The sequence below is a fragment of the Anguilla anguilla genome, chromosome 10 (genome assembly GCF_013347855.1).
Source record: "Anguilla anguilla isolate fAngAng1 chromosome 10, fAngAng1.pri, whole genome shotgun sequence".
Lineage (NCBI taxonomy): Eukaryota > Metazoa > Chordata > Actinopteri > Anguilliformes > Anguillidae > Anguilla > Anguilla anguilla.
The window spans coordinates 16389070-16409666 of NC_049210.1; the positions used below are offsets into that span (position 1 = coordinate 16389070).

A 20597-nucleotide genomic window follows, 5' to 3' on the forward strand; every position below is an offset into this window, starting at 1 on the left:
TTCAGATAGGTGCAGTCATCCAGAGAGATCCTCATTATGTAGAACTCCCATTTGAGTACTTTGGTGTGTCAGTGTAAGGAAGTAAACTGGTCTACTGTGCTTAACCGGATTTACATAACATTCTGAATTAGACTCTGGGGCTACTGGGGTCTTAGAAGCACAGATATTGTTCAGTACTTCATTGTCTTCCCTAGCTTTGGTACAGTGTTATTTGTTCTTTAAACTCTGCCGTGTGGAATGGGAAAAGGTGTGTTTATGTGTGTCTGCTTGTGTTACCAATTCATTACAGAGAATTAAAATGGCAGAGTGCTCATTAAGAGTCTGTGTATGTGTGCTTGTGTGGGTATGTGTGTGTGAAAGGGAAAGAGAGAGATGGGATCCAGTGATATTTGAATGCTGCAGTGTTCACAGACTCTCCTGGCAGGGTGTATGTGAAATGGGACGGGGGGGTGTACCAGCGAGGCACGTCTCCTCTCTGTGAAGGATCTGGGAACCCGGTCAACGCTGGGAGGGCTGTTGTGCCTTTTGTTGGGCCCAGACAAAGCTGGGACGAGGTGCTGTCACAACGAAGTCGGTTTAATTTTTTTCTCCTCGCCCCTGCCCCTGTGTGGCGGTGGCCAGGCTCACCTCTCTGTCCCAGACTCCCTAGGACACTGAATCATTTCTAATTAAGCTTCCAGCCCCTTTATCCCCTATCAGGTTCCCCTCGTTCCCTTTTTTGTGTGTATAGTAGCAGTGTTCTCCCCAAAATCTGTCCCAACAATCGGCCCATTCAGCGATGTGCTATTGGGTTTCGTACTCTATGACGGCCGTGGGAGAGTGACTGATGAATCTCTTTGAAACGAGCCCACAGTGAAAATGCCCAGGGTGGCTTCTCTCCATTTTTTGTTCTGTCTCAGGGGCAGTGGAACGATGCTCTAGGTGCCAGAGCAGTCATCCAGCAGTGCCCTGTATCGGTCAGAAGTGCTGTTGGTTTTCTTTTCAGTCTCGTTAAAATGTTTGATGTCCGTGGTTGGTTTGCGATAGCCGCAAGAATGCAAATATGATTTTGCATTCATATGAATGTGACTCCACGGATGGATGGTAGGAATTAGCATTTTTGAAGCTGGTTGATATTATAGAATGGAAAATGTTACGACAGAGCAGAGTGGTATAAGGAAAAGTTTGAGCCATTGTTGCGCAAAGCAGATTATGATGGGTATTTAATAGAGACAGAAAGGTAACTGAAACTGATCTAGGATAAATGGTTAATGGCCTTAACTTTGACCTCTCTCCATCCCTTGTAGAGTGTGAAAGTATTGAGAGTATACTCTATAGTGTTCAGTCTTATAACAGATCCTGATACTCACTTGTTCACTGAGTCCATGGTTGTGCAACCAGTCAAGTTCACAAACACCCTGAGCATGTGAACATGAGCTAAAATGAGCTGGTTATGAAGTGGCTGCTCTTAGTAAGAACCTACTGCACACATACTTCATCAGAAACTGTCCAGGTGACCGTCAGGTGAACATATATCACTGTATACAAAACATCTGTACGATATATTCTGTCTAATTGTATTGCTATTTTCTTACTCTTTCTCGTTCTCTTTTTCTTGCTTTCTCACCCTTGTTCTTTTGTTGTTGTGGGTGCATGGGCGTTTGCCGTTGCCATGGCAGTTCGACAAAGCATTCCGGGCCCTGGAATGTGGGTGAGAAATGAGCTCTCTGATCAAGAGACTAGACCTGCCTCATCTTTGAGTGGAACTAGTGCGATAATGTGCGTGTGTTTCAGGGAAATCTGAAACTTTCTATTTCTGCTTTAAACTTTGATCTCAGTCATTGTCGTTTTCCAAGAAGGCCGAGTGCGTGCTTTTTGTTCCGTGCTCTGGACAAAAGCATTCCAGCGGATAACAGTGTAAAATGTCACTATATAATCATTAGCTGAATGCTTCATGTGTACGCTGGCAGAAATTTGTGCAGATGCACGCAAGTCGTGCTCAGCCGTGCCTTACGCAGCAGGGAGGCTCAGTACAGTGACACATCATTTTTTATTCACCGCCTAGTCAAGGAGCCTGTGCTTTCGGCCCTTATTTCTCACATTTGTCTGCCTACCTGTTTGTTTCCTGTGAACACGTTGACTGGGGAAAAAAATGATGGACAGATCAACAGAAAGGGTGGTGAGATGAAAGGAAACATCAGATTTTGCATAGCTGTGATCAACAGCCATGACTAACAGAAGGGTGCATATTATTAATATTGTATTAACTGTATTAAGGTGCTATTGGCAGATCTGTGTGTCCTTTTAGCATAATATAAATAGCCTCTTATTTACTCATTAAAACTGAGTTCATATTGGACGTGCTTTATCGGCTTGAGAACATGAGATGCACTACCTGTCTTAATTTTATTTTTAAAGCCTACTCTTTTTTGCTGTTGCCAGGCAACCGCTCTGTGCTCCTGTCAATCATTTGTGTATTTAATGTATTTAATGGCATTAACTGGCTAATTCACCTGAAAATAAGCTGCCATGTCCGTCCACATGGCACTAATTCATTGATTTGATTTGGACTGCTTATTTTTGTCATTGTAGTCACGATTTGTGAAATTGGACATTTGTGAAATCATCTTACATATTATTTACAGCGGAAGCCAATGGCAAAATCAAGGCCTGCCTCTGTTCTCATGCGATTGGGCAGCAGAGAAAAGAATGACGGTGACGCTGGGTGCTCTTTTCTCAGAGCGCACCAAATTAGGATCATTTTCAGCCCCATGCGCACCTAAAAACAGTGAGGTGCCCAGGGCGGATAAACACGAGGTGCCAGGTGCTCAAAAGCAGCGTAGAAAACTCATCAAACTAATTGAAAATTATTTTTAAAAATGGCCCCTAGCTGTCAAAGTGCCTCCGGTGTGAATGCAGCTGACTGTGTGTCCCCTTCTGGTTGATCATCCTCCCGTGAGTTTTATCCTGAAGCTCCGGACTTTGACTCCGCCCTGGTGTGCTCCCTGCCCGTCTATTTGCCCACTGCGGCTCTTGGGCGGAACGGCCTTCTTGCCATTCCGTGCGGTTCCCACTGTGACACGGCCTCCCGTCCCACCCGTGTCATTACCGGCCCCCGTCGGCCTGTAATCGGGCAGGGGCGGAGCCTGTGCGTGCGACGCCGTGGACGGTGGGTGGAGCCAGACCGCAGATAAAAGAAGCCCAAAGAGCAGACGAGGACCACTGTCTGCTCCCGTCAGTTTTATTTTCGCATCTCTTTCGTTTCTTATTTAATTTTTTTTTTTTTGGAGGAGTGCGGTTTGCACCCTGTGCTTTTCTGCCCCCGTAATGGTGGTTGTGTCCGTGGTTACAGGCGATGTCCCAGCACCCTCTAATTTGCCCAGTTTCTTTCTCTCACTGCCTGTGCAGTGAAGGCTGTAAATAGCAGCCGGAGAGGCCACGTCTAGAGCGTCCAGATTCCCCACAGAAAAATAAGTGCAAAACTGGGGACCGATTCGTCTTTTCACAGCGGTATGAAGACAGCTGCCGGAGGGAGAGGGAGAGGGAGGGGGAGAAAGGGGTTGAGAGTGGGGCCGCGCCCTCTCACCTGCGTCTGATTCGTACACCCCCGTAGTTCTTTTCTGTCGTGGGATTAGCGCGCTGGTGTGCGTGTCCAGACAGAGTGCCCACCGCTCCTCTGCTCCCAGACGACCGGATCTACCGGCGTTTCTGCACTAGCAGGAAGTGGGAGGAGGCGTTGTGTTTTATTGCCTGGCTGTCAGAACATGAAAGGCAGCAGACGGCTGCTAGCCCAGCCAGCTCTCCTCTGCCCGCGTGTCCCTCCTTTATCCATGTCACTGCACGCCACACCGAAAGTGCACGTTTGTTAGAAATTCTTCAGAATGGAAAAACAGTTTTAAAATATTGTATTTCTGTTTTCCTGTGAGGTTGAGTGAGGTGAGGTTGAATGAGGGCTTTTCTATAAACATGTACGACGATGGCTTTGTGCCTCGTGAAAAGTACCTGCTTACACTGTGTGATTATGTTAAGCCTGCCCTCCCGTCGGCCAGAATGCCAACCTTGCGTGCCGCTCTCCGAGCATGTGTGTGTACAGTAAGTGGCAGGAAGGAGCTCGCTGGCATTAGATATCTGGATGTCTCGCACACTGTCCCATACAGCCAGAGTTTCTGAGGACTGAGGTAAGAAGACGGGGTCCAGGACCCGGCCCAGGTGAATAGCAGCCCCCCCTGGCTGTCTCCCTGCAGTCCACCAGGTGTGGCGTTGGCGTGGCGTGGCACGGCGTGGCGTGGCTTGGCCACACGTGGGCCGGCTGGAACGTGCGGCTCGGAGGATAATCCCATGGCGCTCTTGGCGCGCTGGGATATCGGGGGAGCAGATGCCCTGGAAAACCGCCCTGAGCGGGACGAGCCGTGCCAGAGGGATTAACCCCCCTCTCCAGCCTCAAATGTGAGGAGAGCAACGGGGGAGGTGGGGTGGGGTGGGGGGGGGGGAGACTTATAAATCCCTCTGCTGGATCTGTGGGGCTACTGCAGAGCTAATGTCAGGGGGCCAGACAGCCCTGGGGGTAAGAGAAGGGTGGTAACACAAACAGAACTGGTGTGTGGGAGTTCGCTCTGCAGAGAATAGGCCTGTAGATCTCTAAGCCACTTCTTTCTCTAAAAAAAACCCTGCTTGTTTGTTTTAGTTTGGCCTCCGTCCGCTTCCTTATGAATATTCAGCGCCGTCAGTCAGTTTAGAAAGCAGCCTGGGTATTCTGCTGCAGCTCTGGCTTTCAGTAGGTGTCCAGTGCTGTTTCTCTTCTCTCCTCGCTGGTCCTTTTGAACACACAGCAAGCACAGTGCCCCCGAGGAACCTTGACTTCCCCATAATCTCCCGTTCTGTCCGTTACCACGGAGACCAGTATGCAAGGCTCTCCCCGCAGGTGGCCTTCAGCAGGGTACAGAAAGTGCTAAAACTGCAACGTGACCCAGCCGGTGTCTTCCCATCGCTTTATCTGTGCGGTCACGTGGGCCGGTGATCAAAGCGTCCGTGGAGCTCTCCCGTTTCACCTTGCTGTGCTCAGACAGGCTAGCCATAGCTAGGATTTGTTTCATTCCGTTTTGCCTTTCAGAAATGTCAGTGCCTGAAGGACACTGCAGGAAGGACTCATACTAGAAACAATCTGCGAGAGCTGACGGATGCTTTCAACACTAGACTATCAGGAGGCTCTAATACGCAGAATTGTTTCATTAGCCAAATAGTGGCGGCCGCACAGGGCCATCTGAGGAGCGTTAGGAGACGTTCACATCAGCATGTCAAATGCTGACAAATGGCTGTAAGCAAGCTGGGGAACGGCTCTGGAGTGCTTTAGCTTTAACATTGCTGCGTGATGACCATAATAATGGAGGATTTTTCTTCTTTTTGCAAACTGGCGAATCTTTGTCCCATAATGACAAAAAACAGTTTTTTTTCCCCTCGATTTCAGTAAATGGAGAAAGGTGGGCTGTGTGCTTGCTTGCCTGACGTGCCTTCCAAACCAGTATGGGGTTTAAACAAACATGAAAAATGGTTGCAGTCGGAGTGGTGCATGGGCTGTCACTGCTATTGCTGGATTTGCCTTTTCCGTGCTTTCCTCCCTTTTTCTCCCAATTTGGAACGGCCAAGTCATATTCCCCAGATGCAGTCCTTGCTGCAGTCTGCACTATCAGTTCATGAGAGCGCCATTCTGCACGTGCCGTCCTTCGAAAACACGCGCAGTCTGCAAGTTGAGCTTCCTTTCACACAGCAGTCTATATGTTGAGAGGCCTGCTGTGTGTCCCACAGACACCAGTGGGAGGAAGACACTCAGTGCCCAGCTTGAGTAAGCAGACCGATTGCTGGCGAGTGGCGAGACATGACCGACCGAGTGCCTCCACGAGAGGCGGGCTGCTTTTAGGCAAAAGCCCCTAGTGCAGAACGCGCGGAATTCTGCGAGGGAGAGAATTTGATTGGCTTGTGCGTGATAATCCTGTCCGAGCGCAGGCCAGCATAACGCGAACCCAGCGGGCGGCATTTCCCCTGGCAGACCGGCCTTTGAGAGCCGCTGGCCTCCAGGAAATGTAGCAACCCCTGCTGCACAGAGCGAGATTGTGAGCCTCCTGTAGATTAACAGTCTCCGTTTTATCGGCGCGTGGACTCGTGTTACGGCTCCCAAACTGAAGCAGGTGCCGGGAGGATCTGAGTTTCCCAGCAGTCTCAAGGCCTTACATGAATATGATTGGAAAAAAGAGGCCTCGGGCTACAATGCAGTAATTTTCCGCTGGTTGCTTCTTGACAGTGTTTACCGATGCTCTCCTGTGTGCATGGCTGGGCTGGAATAGAAATGGACTTTTAAAAAGCTGCTTTAAAAAACCGTAGATAGCACTGAGTCTTTCCTCGGCCCTGAGGCGTTTGTTACATAAAGCGCCTATTCAGTGCCCTGCGCTGATTTGGAGTTCTACTTTTCTCCTTAATTAAAGTCTCTTTCTCCATGGCAACCCAGGGCCGCTTTTAGCGAGAATAGGAATGAGACGGATCCTTGTAATTTTGTTACGAGGTAGAGTGCCACCCATATTGGGTGCGACTTTGCCCCAACTGATGGTGCCGTTCTTTGAGAAGGCGTATTGTACAGCGGATTAGTGCCTAGTCTAATGCCTGTTGCCCTAGTGGTATTGGGGATTGGCTCCTGTAATAAGGAGGTCCCTGAAACAATGCCTCTTAGTGGCGGCCGCCCACGTGATGGTATCCCTGTGCCAGCTGGCCTGGCACATCGTTGCCCTTTGTCTGTCTGACAGTGCAAATGCCATGGCCAGCTGCCACTCTGCCCGCCCGTCAGGGGCCGTAAAATTACACCCCCTCGTACGTGGGCTGGGGCAGATTGTAGATTCGGAACGACCGACCTGCGGCCCGAGATTTTTACAGCGTCCGGTGCTTGTGGGTGAGTCACTTTACCCTTCGTCTTCTGAAGTGTCACCTGCTTTGAGTTTGTGGTTTGATGATGGGGTGCTTACTGTGAGCGCGTATTAATCCAGTGCTGGTTTGTTTTGTCTGAGTCTGAGCCCCACATGGTGCCATCTCACTGCAGCACTCTTCAGTCCTGGGCATTCTACTTCCTGTTGCACCACTGTTGTGTGTGTGTGTGTGTTTGTGTGTATGTTTGTGTGTGTTGGGGTGTGTGTGTGTGTGTGTGTGTGTATGTGCGTGTGTAGTTTTATATGCATTCATGACTGTAATTGTGTGTCTGTGTGTTTGTGATTCACGCACCGTTTTCCATCTCCGCTCTTCCTCTGTGAAATAAATCACTTATAGCTGTACCCAATAAATCACAGGTCTATTATATTAACTAAAGAATATTAACTTTACATCATTCGGAAAGTGCCTTGCAGAGCAGATGATGAAAAGTGGTTTTGTTCTAATCAATACAAATATAATTATTACTGGGAGAAATTTACTGTCTTCTGCTGCAGATATATTATTTTGAGCTTGAGGTAAAGGACCCTTCTGTCATTTTTATTTTTATTGTCCTGGAGGTGTTTGTTTCCTCGTGGGGAAACTGAACAGGCCAATAACCGTGATGAGGCATATTTTGCAAAAGGAAGAAAAATAAGGAAACGGTGTTATGTGGAAAAATAATGTTCTTTGGTAAGAATGATGTGGAGCAACATTCATTGGAGCTGCCAAAAAGGACTAAATTACAGAATTTACACTGGTTTGCAGTCAGAAAACTCCCTCAGCAGTTAGAGATTTATTTCCTGCAAGAATACCTACTGCAATACCCTTTTTTTGCACTGAGGATGAATTAAATAGTTTTTTCTGTATCTGGTATAGAAAATTATGGCACTAAAGAAAGATGGGGGTCAAAGTCAGTCATATTTCAAAGATTTTATTAATTTGTGAGTTTCAAATCCGTGCAAAAAGGTCTTGCCGATCCCCTCTCTTACAAGTGCTTAATTCCACTTTAATATATTTACGACTTGGCATAGCCTGTGTATTTACAAAGTAATGTTTGAAGTCCACATGCTGTTGTTGTTCACCGTCTCCCTGGTGACGGGTTTGCTTTCTCCGACACAGGAGAAATTCTGGAGAAAGCTGGCAAGAATGGATTGTCTGTTGGCCTTCGTGAGCGAAAGAAAACTTCAGCATTTTCTCTTCTGTCTCCTTGGGGCGCTTGTCAATACCTCTTTTAAAGAGAGATACTGGGCCAGAGGCAGTAGTGGTGATAATGGCCACACAATTTTCTGTAGCTTGGCTGTGGTGTACTCTCTACATTGCCTTTAATATCAGTAGTGCTAACCATAGCCACACTGCGTTTCTGCTGAATTTTGTATGTGCCCTTGTTCTCCATTCTGTGGCAGGTTTGTTTGGGTTGTGTTTTCTCTGAGGCTGGCTGTAATAATGGCTGTGAGAAGGCCTCTTGCTTGAGGCTACCTTGAAAACAAGGTCCTGTATTCAATCAACATTTGTCCTTTACTTCGTCTCACAAGTAAAGACAAAAATTATTCTTCTGAAGCTGTTTTTCAAGTTGGCTTTAGTAATTACTGAACTTGCAAAACTGTTTGTGAAGAAACACTGCATTTAAACGTCAGTTAAGTACAAATATTGATTAAATCCAGGCTAAGCTGCGTCCTTGGAAAATAAAGGATACACTGGACTTGTGAATGATGTGGAATCCTGAGAATTTGAAATGAATGTTAGCGATACGGAACATTCCATGTTTTGGTGGGCATTTGTTGGTTATGTTCAAAGAATGCAGTAATGCATGTGATCCTGTTGCTGCTGCTTGGTAGAAAACACAAGTATTACAGCCGACTCACATGTTTGATAGAAAGCTAGCTGTCTCGTGTTGAGGCAGAGAAGTATGTTAGGGTTGAAATGTATTATTTTTTTCACCTTTCTGTATTTACGGTAATTTGAATCACTTAAGTAATTAGCTAGCTTGGTGTGTGCACAGGATATGTATCAGAAAAATCAGGAACCAGGAAAGGTTTTGTAGCCCTGGCCACAGTACTATTTGCACAGGTTACATTTTTACATGCAGTCTATTTATACAGCTGGATATTTTACAGAGCCAGTTCAGGTTAAGTACCCTGCCCAAGGGTGTGACGGAAACACCCCAGTTGGGAATTGAACCTACAAACTCGAACCCTGGTTTTGTGGCCATCATGTAACACTGTCTCCCGTTTTAATTGTTCTACCCGGCCTCCTTCTGACCTCTCCCCCCCACTTCCTGTTCCACAGAGAGGAGGTTCAGGAGAACTGCGTTCGCTGGAAGAAAAAGTTCTCTTTCGTGTGCAAGATGAGCGCTAACCCTGCGACTGGCGTGCTGGATCCCTGCATCTGCCGGGTCTCTGTGCGCAAGGTGAGCTGTTTGTCTCTGAAATAAACGGGGCCAGGGCACAGAATACACAGGCGTTTATAAACACATACGCCTCATGTGGTGCACAGGGTGCAGCTGTGTTTAATCCAGACGGCCTTGTAGGCCTTCACTTGCCGTTATATTATGTGCTGTGAATGTCAGACACTACCGCTCCCTTTATGTATCCTGGGTTATTTATTTCCCTTGCAATGCGGGTGTGTGTGTGTGTGTGTGTGTGTGTGAGCTCTGCATTTGCAGCTGCTATTGCCCCAGATACACTGTAGCACCCCAGCAGCCCATGCTGCAGAGCCCCTGCAGACACACACATTTCACTGCCTGTAAGGGCACCTTGGTTTCATCTTCCTCTTCCTGTTTTTCCTTGCAGGAACTGAAAGGAGGGAAGACCTTTTCAAAGGTAAGAATTGAACCCTGGCCCACCAAGCTTCCACCACTACTACCCCCCCCCCCCCCCCACAAGCACACCCTCACACGAAGAGTATTAGCATACAACAATAGCACCGGCAGTCTTTCTCCACTCTGTCTTTCCCACACTGTGAGTGTGTATTTCCTTCGGTGTTAAAAATACACCTCCTGGAACCTCCTGAGGCCATTTCCCTAAATAAAGACATTTATAAACAGCAGGCTCAGAAAGGTGGAGAAAAGGAAATGTTTCCATCTTCACCTCCCTTTCTTAGGTTCACACGCACATATAAACAGTGGTACACTACATGTACACAAGCGCACACACACACACACACATAGGCACAATGATCAACCAGTGTATCTACAGTACAGGGCTTGTAGCAGTCTGCCTCACAGCAAAATTATAAAGTTGCAATGGTTTGTTTGTTGGTTTGTGAAAAGTTTACTGAAAGTTTATGTCATTGTGACTTTCCTCAGCATTAGAAAACCCTTCTGAAAAACAGACACCTTACTGCTCTCCCCTGGTGTACCCTTTTGCCGATTCCTCACACTCTTAGTTGCTTGTATTGATCCTGGTGTGGTTGCTATGGGAGACCTTGGTGGTCCTGGTTCAGGTTCATTTGCCTGCCAGTAATTGATGAATTTTGCCAATGGATTTTTCTCCTCGTAGACCTGTCACTCCAAGCAATTCAGCTGGATGTTTAATTAGGTCTCTCTGAAACCTTTACTTACGCCGTTGCTTTGTGTGTCTCCGGAACCTTGTCTTCTAAAAAGGCTTTTTAGCAGAAGTGCTGCCTTTCACCCTGACAGTTCAGGGATAGAATCAGGTCAACAGAGAAATGTTAGTCTCTCCCTTTTTTTTTTTTCCTTTGGTTAGATAAAATGCCCACTGAGACGAGACACTCGCCAGACATTGACGTTTTAAAAAAGGCGATCTCACATTAATTAAGTTGTTGATCCAAACCAGAACAGACGGGGACAAATCCAGGTGTGAGACTCCTCCCGTCCCTTTTGAGCTGCTATGTTTCCAGGCCAAGAACAGTTTTTTATGATGGGGGTGGAGGGGCAAAATTACTACATTCTCCACTCCTTTCACTCATTGCACAGATGTTCTTTGCCCCCTGATCACATCCCTCCCCCTCATGGCCCTTTCCCTCAACCCCAGATGTTAAGGCAGTACCACAGCAGCTGGAAGTTAGGCCTGTTACATGCTGTGTTGTGTCCCTCCAGTTGTGTCTTCAAAGACTTTCTGACGTTTTGGATGGTGAGACCCAGGATGGGATTTGTAGTCTTCTACAGCCCCTGGGTGTGATGGAAGCCTGTGCGTTGGGGAAGGAGGGTGTAATCCCCCCAACCCCCACCCCCTCAATCTCATCACGTTGAGGGTGCTGACGGGGCAGCCTGGGTGGGCCCCTCTGTGTGCTGTTTGGCTGTGTGATCAATAGGGGCTCTCATTCTTTGAAGTGAACACATGGAATAGTCGGCGGCCTAAGTGAATTGATGGTGGTAATAAAGCAGGAAGGTCACATCGCGTGTGACCGTGATGAAGCTGGCAGGTTAATAGAAGACAAACACTTAACACCGATGAGGTTTGCTAGGACTGGCGCTGATATCTGCATATTCCATTAGAGAGAAATGTTTCTGGTGATAAAAATTATAATCACCCTCAGTGTTTCAGTGGCCACCCTTTCATCTTACTCTTGCTGCTTTGTAGCCCTGCCAATAGTGGTGTATAACTGCATAATTGAGGCCAAAGTGATGTTAGAAACTGATTTGATGGAATGATGTTTTCCATTGCCAGGATCACCAGATCTCCCACAATTCTTTTTTTTCCTATCCGGTATGGTGGGTTGTTTTCCTGTGGCTTTGGTTGAGATTGCTTGTTTTTCAAATACTCTACTGGGAACACCATTTGTGTGAGGGAAGTGGAAAGTATTTCAGGTAAATATTTACCGGCCATGGATTGCACGTACAGTATGACCGTAAAACTTACTCACAGCAGCAAAATAGGTTCTCGTCATTTGTGAGGAGTTTGCAGTCCAGGGTCCACATTTGGCAGCCTGTCATGTGATGCCGGAGATGGAACATCCCGGCCACCAACCTGCCTGAGATCCAACAGGAAACTCTTGGAGCCATGGGTCACTACTCTAAGAATCAAAAAGGATGTTATCTTTTTCTGTTCCAGAGCTCTTCTCTGGCGACTCCCCCTCCCATTTCCTTTTTTAAAAAATCTGGCAGTATTTTCTCTCCTTGTCTGGGAGGAAGGCCGCGGATGTGTGCATTCCGTTGAGTCAGCTGGGAATGCCTGGAGGCGGTAATGAGGTCACCTGACCTGGTGGTTCACATAGGTCTGCTCAGATCCCTGGTCCCTGGAGCATAGCAAGGCCCTTCATTAGCAGAGAACACGTTTATAGCACCCTTCTACACACCTTGCACTTACAAAAGAGCCAACACTTTTACTTAAGCAACATGTTTCTCCTGATGCCCTCTCAGTAAACTAAATTTTAGGGCTGTGTCAACTGACGTCTGTGTCAGGTCTCCCATTTCGGCTTGTAGAGTGACGTGTGATTTTAAAGCACATACTGATCAGAGCAGAGAACATTGCCAGTATGGTCTGAAGGTTCGCGGGGAAGCAGGGAGTTGCTTGGCAGTCTCAGGTGTTGACATGTACGTCAAGACGTTGCTCCATTTGATTAGTGTTGACAATTGCCAGGGTTTGTTTGCACTACAGTGAGAGCAACTACAAAGCCGCTGTTTTTACAGGTGGTTTGGTGTGCTAAAAGCCTGGAATGACTTTGTGTGGACAAGTTCTGAGGTGCTGCAGTTCTAGCCCAGTCACATTACCCTGTTGATCTATGCGGTCTAGTTTTTAGATCAGGAGTGTCTTAATAGCGTGGGAAAGCAGAGGTTTGAGGAACACCTGGGAATTGTGAGAGAAATGTTTTGGGCATTGTGGGAACAGGATCCAAAAACAAGCCGTCCCAACGCAGACATCCATCTGGTCCTTTGACCATACGGTCTTGGTAGGTGACCAGTCGGTCCAAGGTTCACTGTGCTAAAGCTGCTTTCATCCACAAAGCTCATTAACCCACCTCGGGTCATTCCCCCCTGCTTGTGTTTTTTAAAAGAGTAGTCTGTCTCGTGTGTGCTGGAGACACATGACAATGCCTGCCATTCTAACAATATAACCTCAAGGGGCACTTATTCGCCATAGAAAAAAAAAGAAAAAGTTTTTTAAAAAGTTAAAAACTTGATCAGCTTGTTTTTTATGGACATTAAAGCACTTTACAGTGATCTTGAGACCAGTGGTGTTTAACTGAGCCACTATCTTCCATGAAGTACCTCCCAAGTCCTACCTGTTGATTCTGCCCCTGCTCTGTCTCTAAGATTGGTGAGCATACTTTGGGAAACTTCAACACAACAGTGCAAGAATAAAATCTTCCGTTTGTAAAAGATGAGGATTGTGATGAACTGCTATGCACTAGACCAGCATTCTGGACATTGGAAGCCAGCATATCTGTGCGTACCCTTTACTTAGCCACTTCAACAGAGTTGAAAAAGGCATGGTAATTAAATGGGGCTCATGCTGCTCACCTTGTAAAAACAAGTTCTGCCGTATGAAAACAGAACCGTGATTGTTTTATGTTTAGATTGCTAATTTTTTTAAGCACACATTTTTTAAATGTAGGCACATGGCTCTGGCCAGCTAGCCTATGTTGATGCCGAGATGCTTCTGACTAATATGGAAGCAAAACCTGCTTTCAAAGTCTTCTGGTACAGTTCGTTCATTTCTGGGTTGAAAATGCAAAGACATGCTCTACTTGACATTATAATGAGTCTTGTGAAAAAAAGTGTTTGTTATTCAATACCTGCTTTGAACCTTTTTGTACGTTAAAGGGAGCTATAGCCATTTCAACAATGTTCCAAGACACCTCTTTCCTAGAATAGGATGTAGCACTGTTGAAACTGAAGACTATTGAATGTTCCTTGTTTGTCCAGGTACAGCTAGTCTTGTGACAAATATGAAGCTATTATCAATGTTTATTATGAGATACATATCCTGCTATAATAATGATGCTATGGAAATATAGGAGACTGAACGATCAGCCCTTGTTATTTTTTTTTTGGCTTTTTTCTGTTGTGAAATTCTCAGCTCTGGACTGTGTGCTTGCATGAACCGAACTATGTGGTTGCACAAACCAGCTGTGTAGCTGACAGTTTGAACTAACATCAGGGAGCAACAGCAGAGGACCCCATTAACGATTATGTCATTACATAGCTGCCATTGTGTTCTTATCAGAGAGAGGGAGAAAAAGAGGGAGAGATAGAGAGAATGAGAACAAGAACGAGTGAGTATTGTGAGATGGCCCTAATTGAAAGATTTCTTTATGGATGAATGGCTTTGCCTGCTTCACATGCCCTTGGTTATGTAACAGCACTCTCGAGTGGATTTAACCCCTTACCTGCCTCCTCGGTTTAGCGTCTAAGAGCTGTGTTTTGTAAGCGGTTTGCGCTTTCCTCCCCACCCTTTAGCTGGGCTTTGCTGACCTCAACCTGTCGGAGTTTGCTGGTTCGGGCTCCACCGTGCGCTGCTGCCTTCTGGAGGGCTATGATACCAAGAACACTAGACAGGACAACTCCATACTGAAGGTAAGGGGGTGTCCCCTCCACCCCTGGAACACATGGCGACACTGCCTGCCCATGTGGGTGCTGTCTCAGAACACTGCTTGTATTACATTAAAATCCATGCCTGACTGCACCAGTAAAGACTACTCAGTAGCCCCATTGGGTCATTGTGTTGCCCAAGGAGGGAAGGTTGCAGTTGGCATGGCTGTGCTTGTCTCAGCTCTGAAGGAGTGAGCGACTGTAGTCTCCCAGCACCAGCTGCACATGAAGTGTGCTCTTCAACACAATGAATTCAACACTGAGACTGGCATAGGTCCAAATTGGGAGATAATAAATAATACAATATTTCCATACTTCCTCCAGGTAACCATTGGGATGACCCTCATGTCTGGAGATCCTTGCTTTAAAACGTGAGTGACTTTTCCTTCTTTCTGTTAACTCCTTGTTCATGATGTTGAGGGTGAAGCTTCGGTTCCCTCCTATCTAGACAGACTGATTTGTCCTGGGTACCTTGCAGCTTGCTAGCTGAACTTTTAGTTTGGTCATAGCTAGTCCATGAATATCTCAATTGTAAGCTTACGTGTCATTTGATTGGGTGTCATTGTGATATATTTTGACTCGTCCTCTCAGGCCACCCAGCACAGCCAAGTCCATCTCCATTCCGGGGCAGGACCACTCCCTGCAGCTGGACTGCAAGGGGGAAGGTACCGGGGCCACACCCACCCCCACCGGGGGCATCACCACGGGACGCTCTCTGAAATCCAGGCCTTCTGTTTTGAGCTCAGGTTAGTGTCCAGCCTTTTCAAACACACGGAGGGAAATTAATGTGCACATGCATGAAGAGACTACAGGACAACATCTAGCGACTCAGCAAAACAGCTGGTTCTTAACAGTCTGAACATTAAATCTGTGTTTCTGAGTGCGGCTTGTTAGTAAATAAGGATTGGTGCAGACTGTGGGTGGGAGCTTGACTAAATTTAAAACACACAGCCTCATACTGCTCCCACTGCTACCAGGGCTGTTCTTGGTGCTCAGACTTTCATTCGCTGCAGGACTGTTAGAGTTTAACCGTCTTTAAAGGAGTACCATGGTGGTTGAACGTGACACTTCCCAGTTGTCTTCAGGCAACAACAAAACAAATGTGCATAATTTTTTTATTCTTCAGTCATTTCAATGTACTTTAAAACGTATTTTTCTAAGCCTAAATTTCCCACTATAAAAATTCACCTGAACCGTCTGGGCGTGGTAATGAGAACTGTCAGTTAGCTATGATTGACAGACCGTGCCCCGTTACCATAGCTACCCCCATGCTACGCGCTCTCTTAGCTAGCTTAGTAGTATATCAAGTATCGATAGCTAAGGTAAGGACGTTGACTTATATCCAATTATAATTTTTGCTATCTAGCTAGCCAAGTTAAGATAAAAGCACAACTATAACGTCCTCATAAAAGCAAACTAGCAAGCTAACGTTATCGATAACATTGCCTTATGAAAGCAAACCTCCTAGCTAGCTAACGTTAGCTAGCTAGCTAAATGAATATAACCAGAAATAATCTAAAGGCACTCTAATTTAAGTGAACCTAACGTTAGTCAAATATTTGCATTGTCTGAACAGCAGGACGGTGTGTCATGTCAGATTTCTTTACGGGGCGTGGAAATGGGAGTGGTTACTGTATTCGTGACGTAGCAAAATGACAACTTTCTCAACCGGTTGAAAATAGGACGATGAATTTAAAACGCATATTTCTCCGAAAATACAGAACGGACATATTTAATACTTTGCTCATTGTGTTTCTTCAATGCCTCTTGTGCAAATAGCACATAAAACCGAGAAAGTGTGAAAATCACCATGGTACTCCTTTAAATTCTGCGCGGTTGCAGGTCTGCCAGAGGAACCAGATCAGAACTTGTCCAGCCCGGATGAGGTGTTTCACACGGGCCACTCCCGAAATTCCAGCTACGCCAGCCAGCAGAGCAAGATATCAGGTGAGAGCTTGGCTCTTATGGGTATATATGCGCAGAGAGAGGAGGTCTGTCTCCCCCTCCCTATGCTGTTTATGTCCGAGTCTTTCCGAAAGGGCGTCTGTGCCGTGACCGTTCAGACGCAGGAAAACAGGATGATGGAGAGGGCGCCGCGTGCCGTGTCCGTTCGCTGTGGCGACCAGGGCAGGAAGCAGAACCCGTCTCTTCCCTGTCTGTCATGTGCTCCACCTTCCTAACACCCCCAACCCCCGATGCAGGAATTCTCCTCTCAAACAGTGCCCGTTGCCCAAGGTTACCCAGTTGAGAAGAAATCAGTGCACTTTTTAAGATATCAGCACTCGTTCTTTTATGAAAAAGATGTGAATTTCAGATTTGAAGTCCTCTGTGTTTTCAAATGCAGTTTCTCTGAAATATATATCAATACCAATATCATAATGCTATAGCATCGGATGGCAATTACTGGAGTAAATAATAAGCATATAAAAATATGAGAATATATAGCATTTTCTTTGTATGGTAACATGGAGCAAGCTTAAGGACACTTATCTGAATTTGAATTTGAATGTAGAAAACCATTATTAAATTGGAAATGGATTTTATATGTTTTAAATTTTACTTACAAGAAAAAGAAAAGGGTTTAATTCTATTTCATTCAAATTCAAATTACATTTTTTCTCTGTTCAGATTGAACAGTTGGTATTATCGTGTGCTGCTCCACACTTCTCCTCACCTGCATTTTGTTTTTGTTTTTTTTCAAGGTTACAGCACAGAGCACTCCTGTTCCTCCAGCCTGTCGGACCTCACCCACCGCCGAAACACTTCCACCAGCAGCAGTGCCTCTGGGGGGCTCAGCGTGAGCGTGGAGGGGGCACCCGAGGGGGAGAGGGAGCCAGGCCGCTCCGAAAGACCCCCTCGCCCCCCACGCCCCGTCCTACCGTCCAATAGACCCTCCAGGTAGGGATGTCCAGCAGCACTTTCATTAATGCCGTTGTTGTTGTTGTTCCAGAACAAAATGCTTAATTTAGTGCCTTCCATAAAGTTCTATATTCAGTGCCCCCTGCTGAGTTAGGCATATCATTATGACTTGGGGCTGCCATCAGCTCACCCAGAGCACTTCTTTAAAAAAAAAACGTGAATAATTTCTGAAGAAAAACTCTGTGTTATTATTAATTATTTATATTTTTGTTCATTTATTATTAGTTGATCTCAAAATGCTGTTTTAAAGCCCATCGACATGTCGAACAACGGACAGACCATGCAGTGTGGAGCGTTCAGCTCGACTGAGATCGACTCCTCTCATTCCTGATGGTCTGAGACATTGCTGCACATTGTGTGTGTCTCCCTCCCTGCTCACCCCCCACTTGTGACAGGAGGAAGAAGGACTCGGTGGAGAGCCACCCCACCTGGGTGGATGACACTCGCATCGACGCAGACGACATCGTGGAGAAGATCGTTCAGAGCCAGAACTTTGCCGATGTCAGCAACAATGAAGGTGAGGGCCTGGTTTTGCATTGAACCAGGAGGTCTCTGGTGTAATACTGCTGTAGTATTGAATCAGAGACGCAGTGTAGCAACACGTTTCTCCTAACGCAGCTATGCATCAGCACACGCTGTTGGTGGTGTATATCAGTACATTACAGAGTGGTAATACTTGATCCCACTTTAGCTGTGTTCTCTCTTTCCTACTGTGTCTATTGCAGACAGCAACCTGAGACTGTTTGTCAGCAGAGATGGGACCACAGCCTTGAGCGGGATTCAGCTGGGAAACAGGTCAGCTGTAGGTGTGCGTGTACCTGCATGCATGTGTATCTATATGATTGTGTGTGCGGGCGTGTATATACATGCCTGTGTACATCTATGTGCGTGTGTATGTTTGCACTTATGTAAGTGCAAAAGTGTGTGTGTATAGGCTTGTGTTTGTGTATGTTTTTATGCGAAGGCTTGCACATGCATGCCTGTGTACATCTGTGTGGTTTTGTTTGTGAAGTTAACCAAATCCCCAAATGATAATTGAGTGGCTGATTTTGTCTTCTCCGCCCTCTCTCTCTCTCTCAGGGTGTCAGCTGGCGTCTTTGAGCCGGTGGTGATCGAGAGCCATTAGAACACGTCAGTTTTCGTAATGTGGTGGAGTTCTCACCATTTTCCCCTCTCGCTGCCTCGCATGGAGGCGAGACACTGAAGGAGGAAAAGGAGCCTGAGGCATCCCTGTATTGCGTGTGAGGAATGCACCACTTCAGAGGGTTCAAGCGTCCCTAAGATTATCTCAAACAAACAATTGGTCATATATCCAGGTCTTCATTTGCTGTTTGTCACATAAAGAATGTGGAGAATAGCCAAATAACCACTTGTTGTCTTTGAATGCAATGACTTGAAGGCTTACATTCCCCCCCCATGCTTGTCAGCAAACTGCTTAGCATCCCCGAACCAAAAGGATCATGGGAATTGCTCCACTGTGAAAGTACAGGAGAGCAAGTTCCATTGGACCTTTTGTCCATTCCATGTGACTGCCGAGGACTCTGGGCGATGAAGTCTTTAGTTGTCTAATGTAGTTATTTTTAGACAAAGGGATCAACTGTTAAAGCGTAGCACCTCCCACTGCTGTGAGTGTAGATTTTAAACTTTGACTAACCATTTTGAGTTACTGGGACAGCTAAGCAGTTCTTAATGTGATTTAACGGAATGTATGCTGCATTGCTGTTATTAGTATAGATCATGAATTGGGTGGGGGATATGTTGAAATACAGGAATCTAGGTAGCTTTCTGAATCTAGTCAGGGAAATCGATAGAAACCACTAGGCAAAAACTTGATGGAAGTATATGTATGAAGCTTTAAAAGCCATGTAACTGTGATGTTGTCTTTCTTTTCTATGTGATCTCTCTTTGCTCTCTTCGCTCTTTGCCGGTCACAGGCACAGAGAGGGACCTGATAAAGCTTTTCTGGCCATTTTATTTTCCTTTATATTTAATAATTGTCCTTGTCTGTCTGTCTGTCTGTCTGTTTCTTTTTTTGCTACGCTTTCTTTGTGCCTCTTAAAATGCAGTCTGCCTGATGCGCACCAGCTGGGCTGGTTGCCTCATCAGGACAAGAGGAATACCTGTTCTGATTTTTCTTTATTATTAATTTGTTTCATAATGATGAACTACCTGCCTGTGAGGGTTCCATTTGTGGAGGTTTTTTTTTTTTTTTTTTTTTTTTAAACTCTCATTTGAAGAGGAAATGATCTCAGCTGAATTGTACTGGGCTTTCAGACCTGTGTACAACAGAAGGGATTATGGGAGATCCTGGGTTAGCAACTCTTTGCTGACAGATGCTTTGCAGGCTCTTGCCCTACACTGTGTTCCCTTTTCCCTCCCTCACATTGTCACCCTAGTTTGCCAAACGTTCCCTAGAGCTTAAATAACCCCAAAACTGGTTTGTGTTTTCAAATTCAAAATAGGGTTTAGGAGACCCTGTGGAAGTGGCCACGAAACTGGGCTTTTTTCTTGATGCTGCATCTCACAAATATACCACCACTGTAAGAGATTTTGAGAGGAAGAGAACTTTGCACATCTGTGAACAGACAAAGGGAGTTGAATTGGCATCTCAGGGGCCAACTGGGGTGTTTTGTAGGGTTTCTATGAGAGACAGAATCCAAATGACTGAGTGTCATCTTGTTTTTGTATTGCTGTCATCTCTGGCAAATCACACTTCCTGTTGACCGGGAAAGGTTATTAGCAAACAGAAAAATTGATTCCTAACCATTTCTGTGTGTTTGCAGTTGGCTGCATTGAAACTTGTTTGAAACTAAAATGGGGGAACTTTCTGAACAAGCAAGGCTTATTTTCTTGCCTTGCTTAAGAGCACCTTTTAAGAACTTTATCCTCTCACACAGTTCACTTAGTCTAATCTGGTTGGCTCATAATTTGGCAATCTTTTCTCCGTTTTTCAAAATATGGCTATTTTCACTTTGTGACATAAGCACCAAGCACAAGGGATTCAGTGTATCTTCTGCAGTCCCAGTAAAAAAAATTCAACACAAGCTTCCTCTCTTCTTGCCATTTTGTCTTGGCTGTGGCTGAGTGTGAGAGGATGAAAAGGGTAAATATCTGTTGCAGTTTCCAGGGGCGATGAACAACATGCTGCTTGCAGAACTTAAAGTTCTCTGGGCCTGGGGGTGGGCCGACCCAGATTTGGGCTCCTGTGCAGTGGGAACTGGGTTCTGTAGTTTGGGGCCCTCTGATAGTATCTATAGCT

At 46.0% G+C, this 20597-nt stretch overlaps 1 protein-coding gene across 1 annotated transcript in view; it reads left to right on the forward strand.

Annotated features, from left to right (window-relative positions):
- The window catches only part of fam102aa (family with sequence similarity 102 member Aa), a 51213-nt gene extending 32429 nt beyond the window's left edge, over positions 1-18784 (forward strand). The window contains exons 3-12 of the mRNA XM_035378671.1: positions 9214-9334; positions 9717-9746; positions 14288-14404; positions 14744-14790; positions 15011-15165; positions 16262-16366; positions 17122-17317; positions 17734-17855; positions 18064-18133; positions 18419-18784. Coding sequence (XP_035234562.1) covers positions 9214-9334; positions 9717-9746; positions 14288-14404; positions 14744-14790; positions 15011-15165; positions 16262-16366; positions 17122-17317; positions 17734-17855; positions 18064-18133; positions 18419-18464 — 1009 coding nt within the window. The 3' untranslated portion in view covers positions 18465-18784. The remainder of the gene's footprint in view (positions 1-9213; positions 9335-9716; positions 9747-14287; positions 14405-14743; positions 14791-15010; positions 15166-16261; positions 16367-17121; positions 17318-17733; positions 17856-18063; positions 18134-18418) is intronic.
- Positions 18785-20597: the final 1813 nt, after the last annotated feature.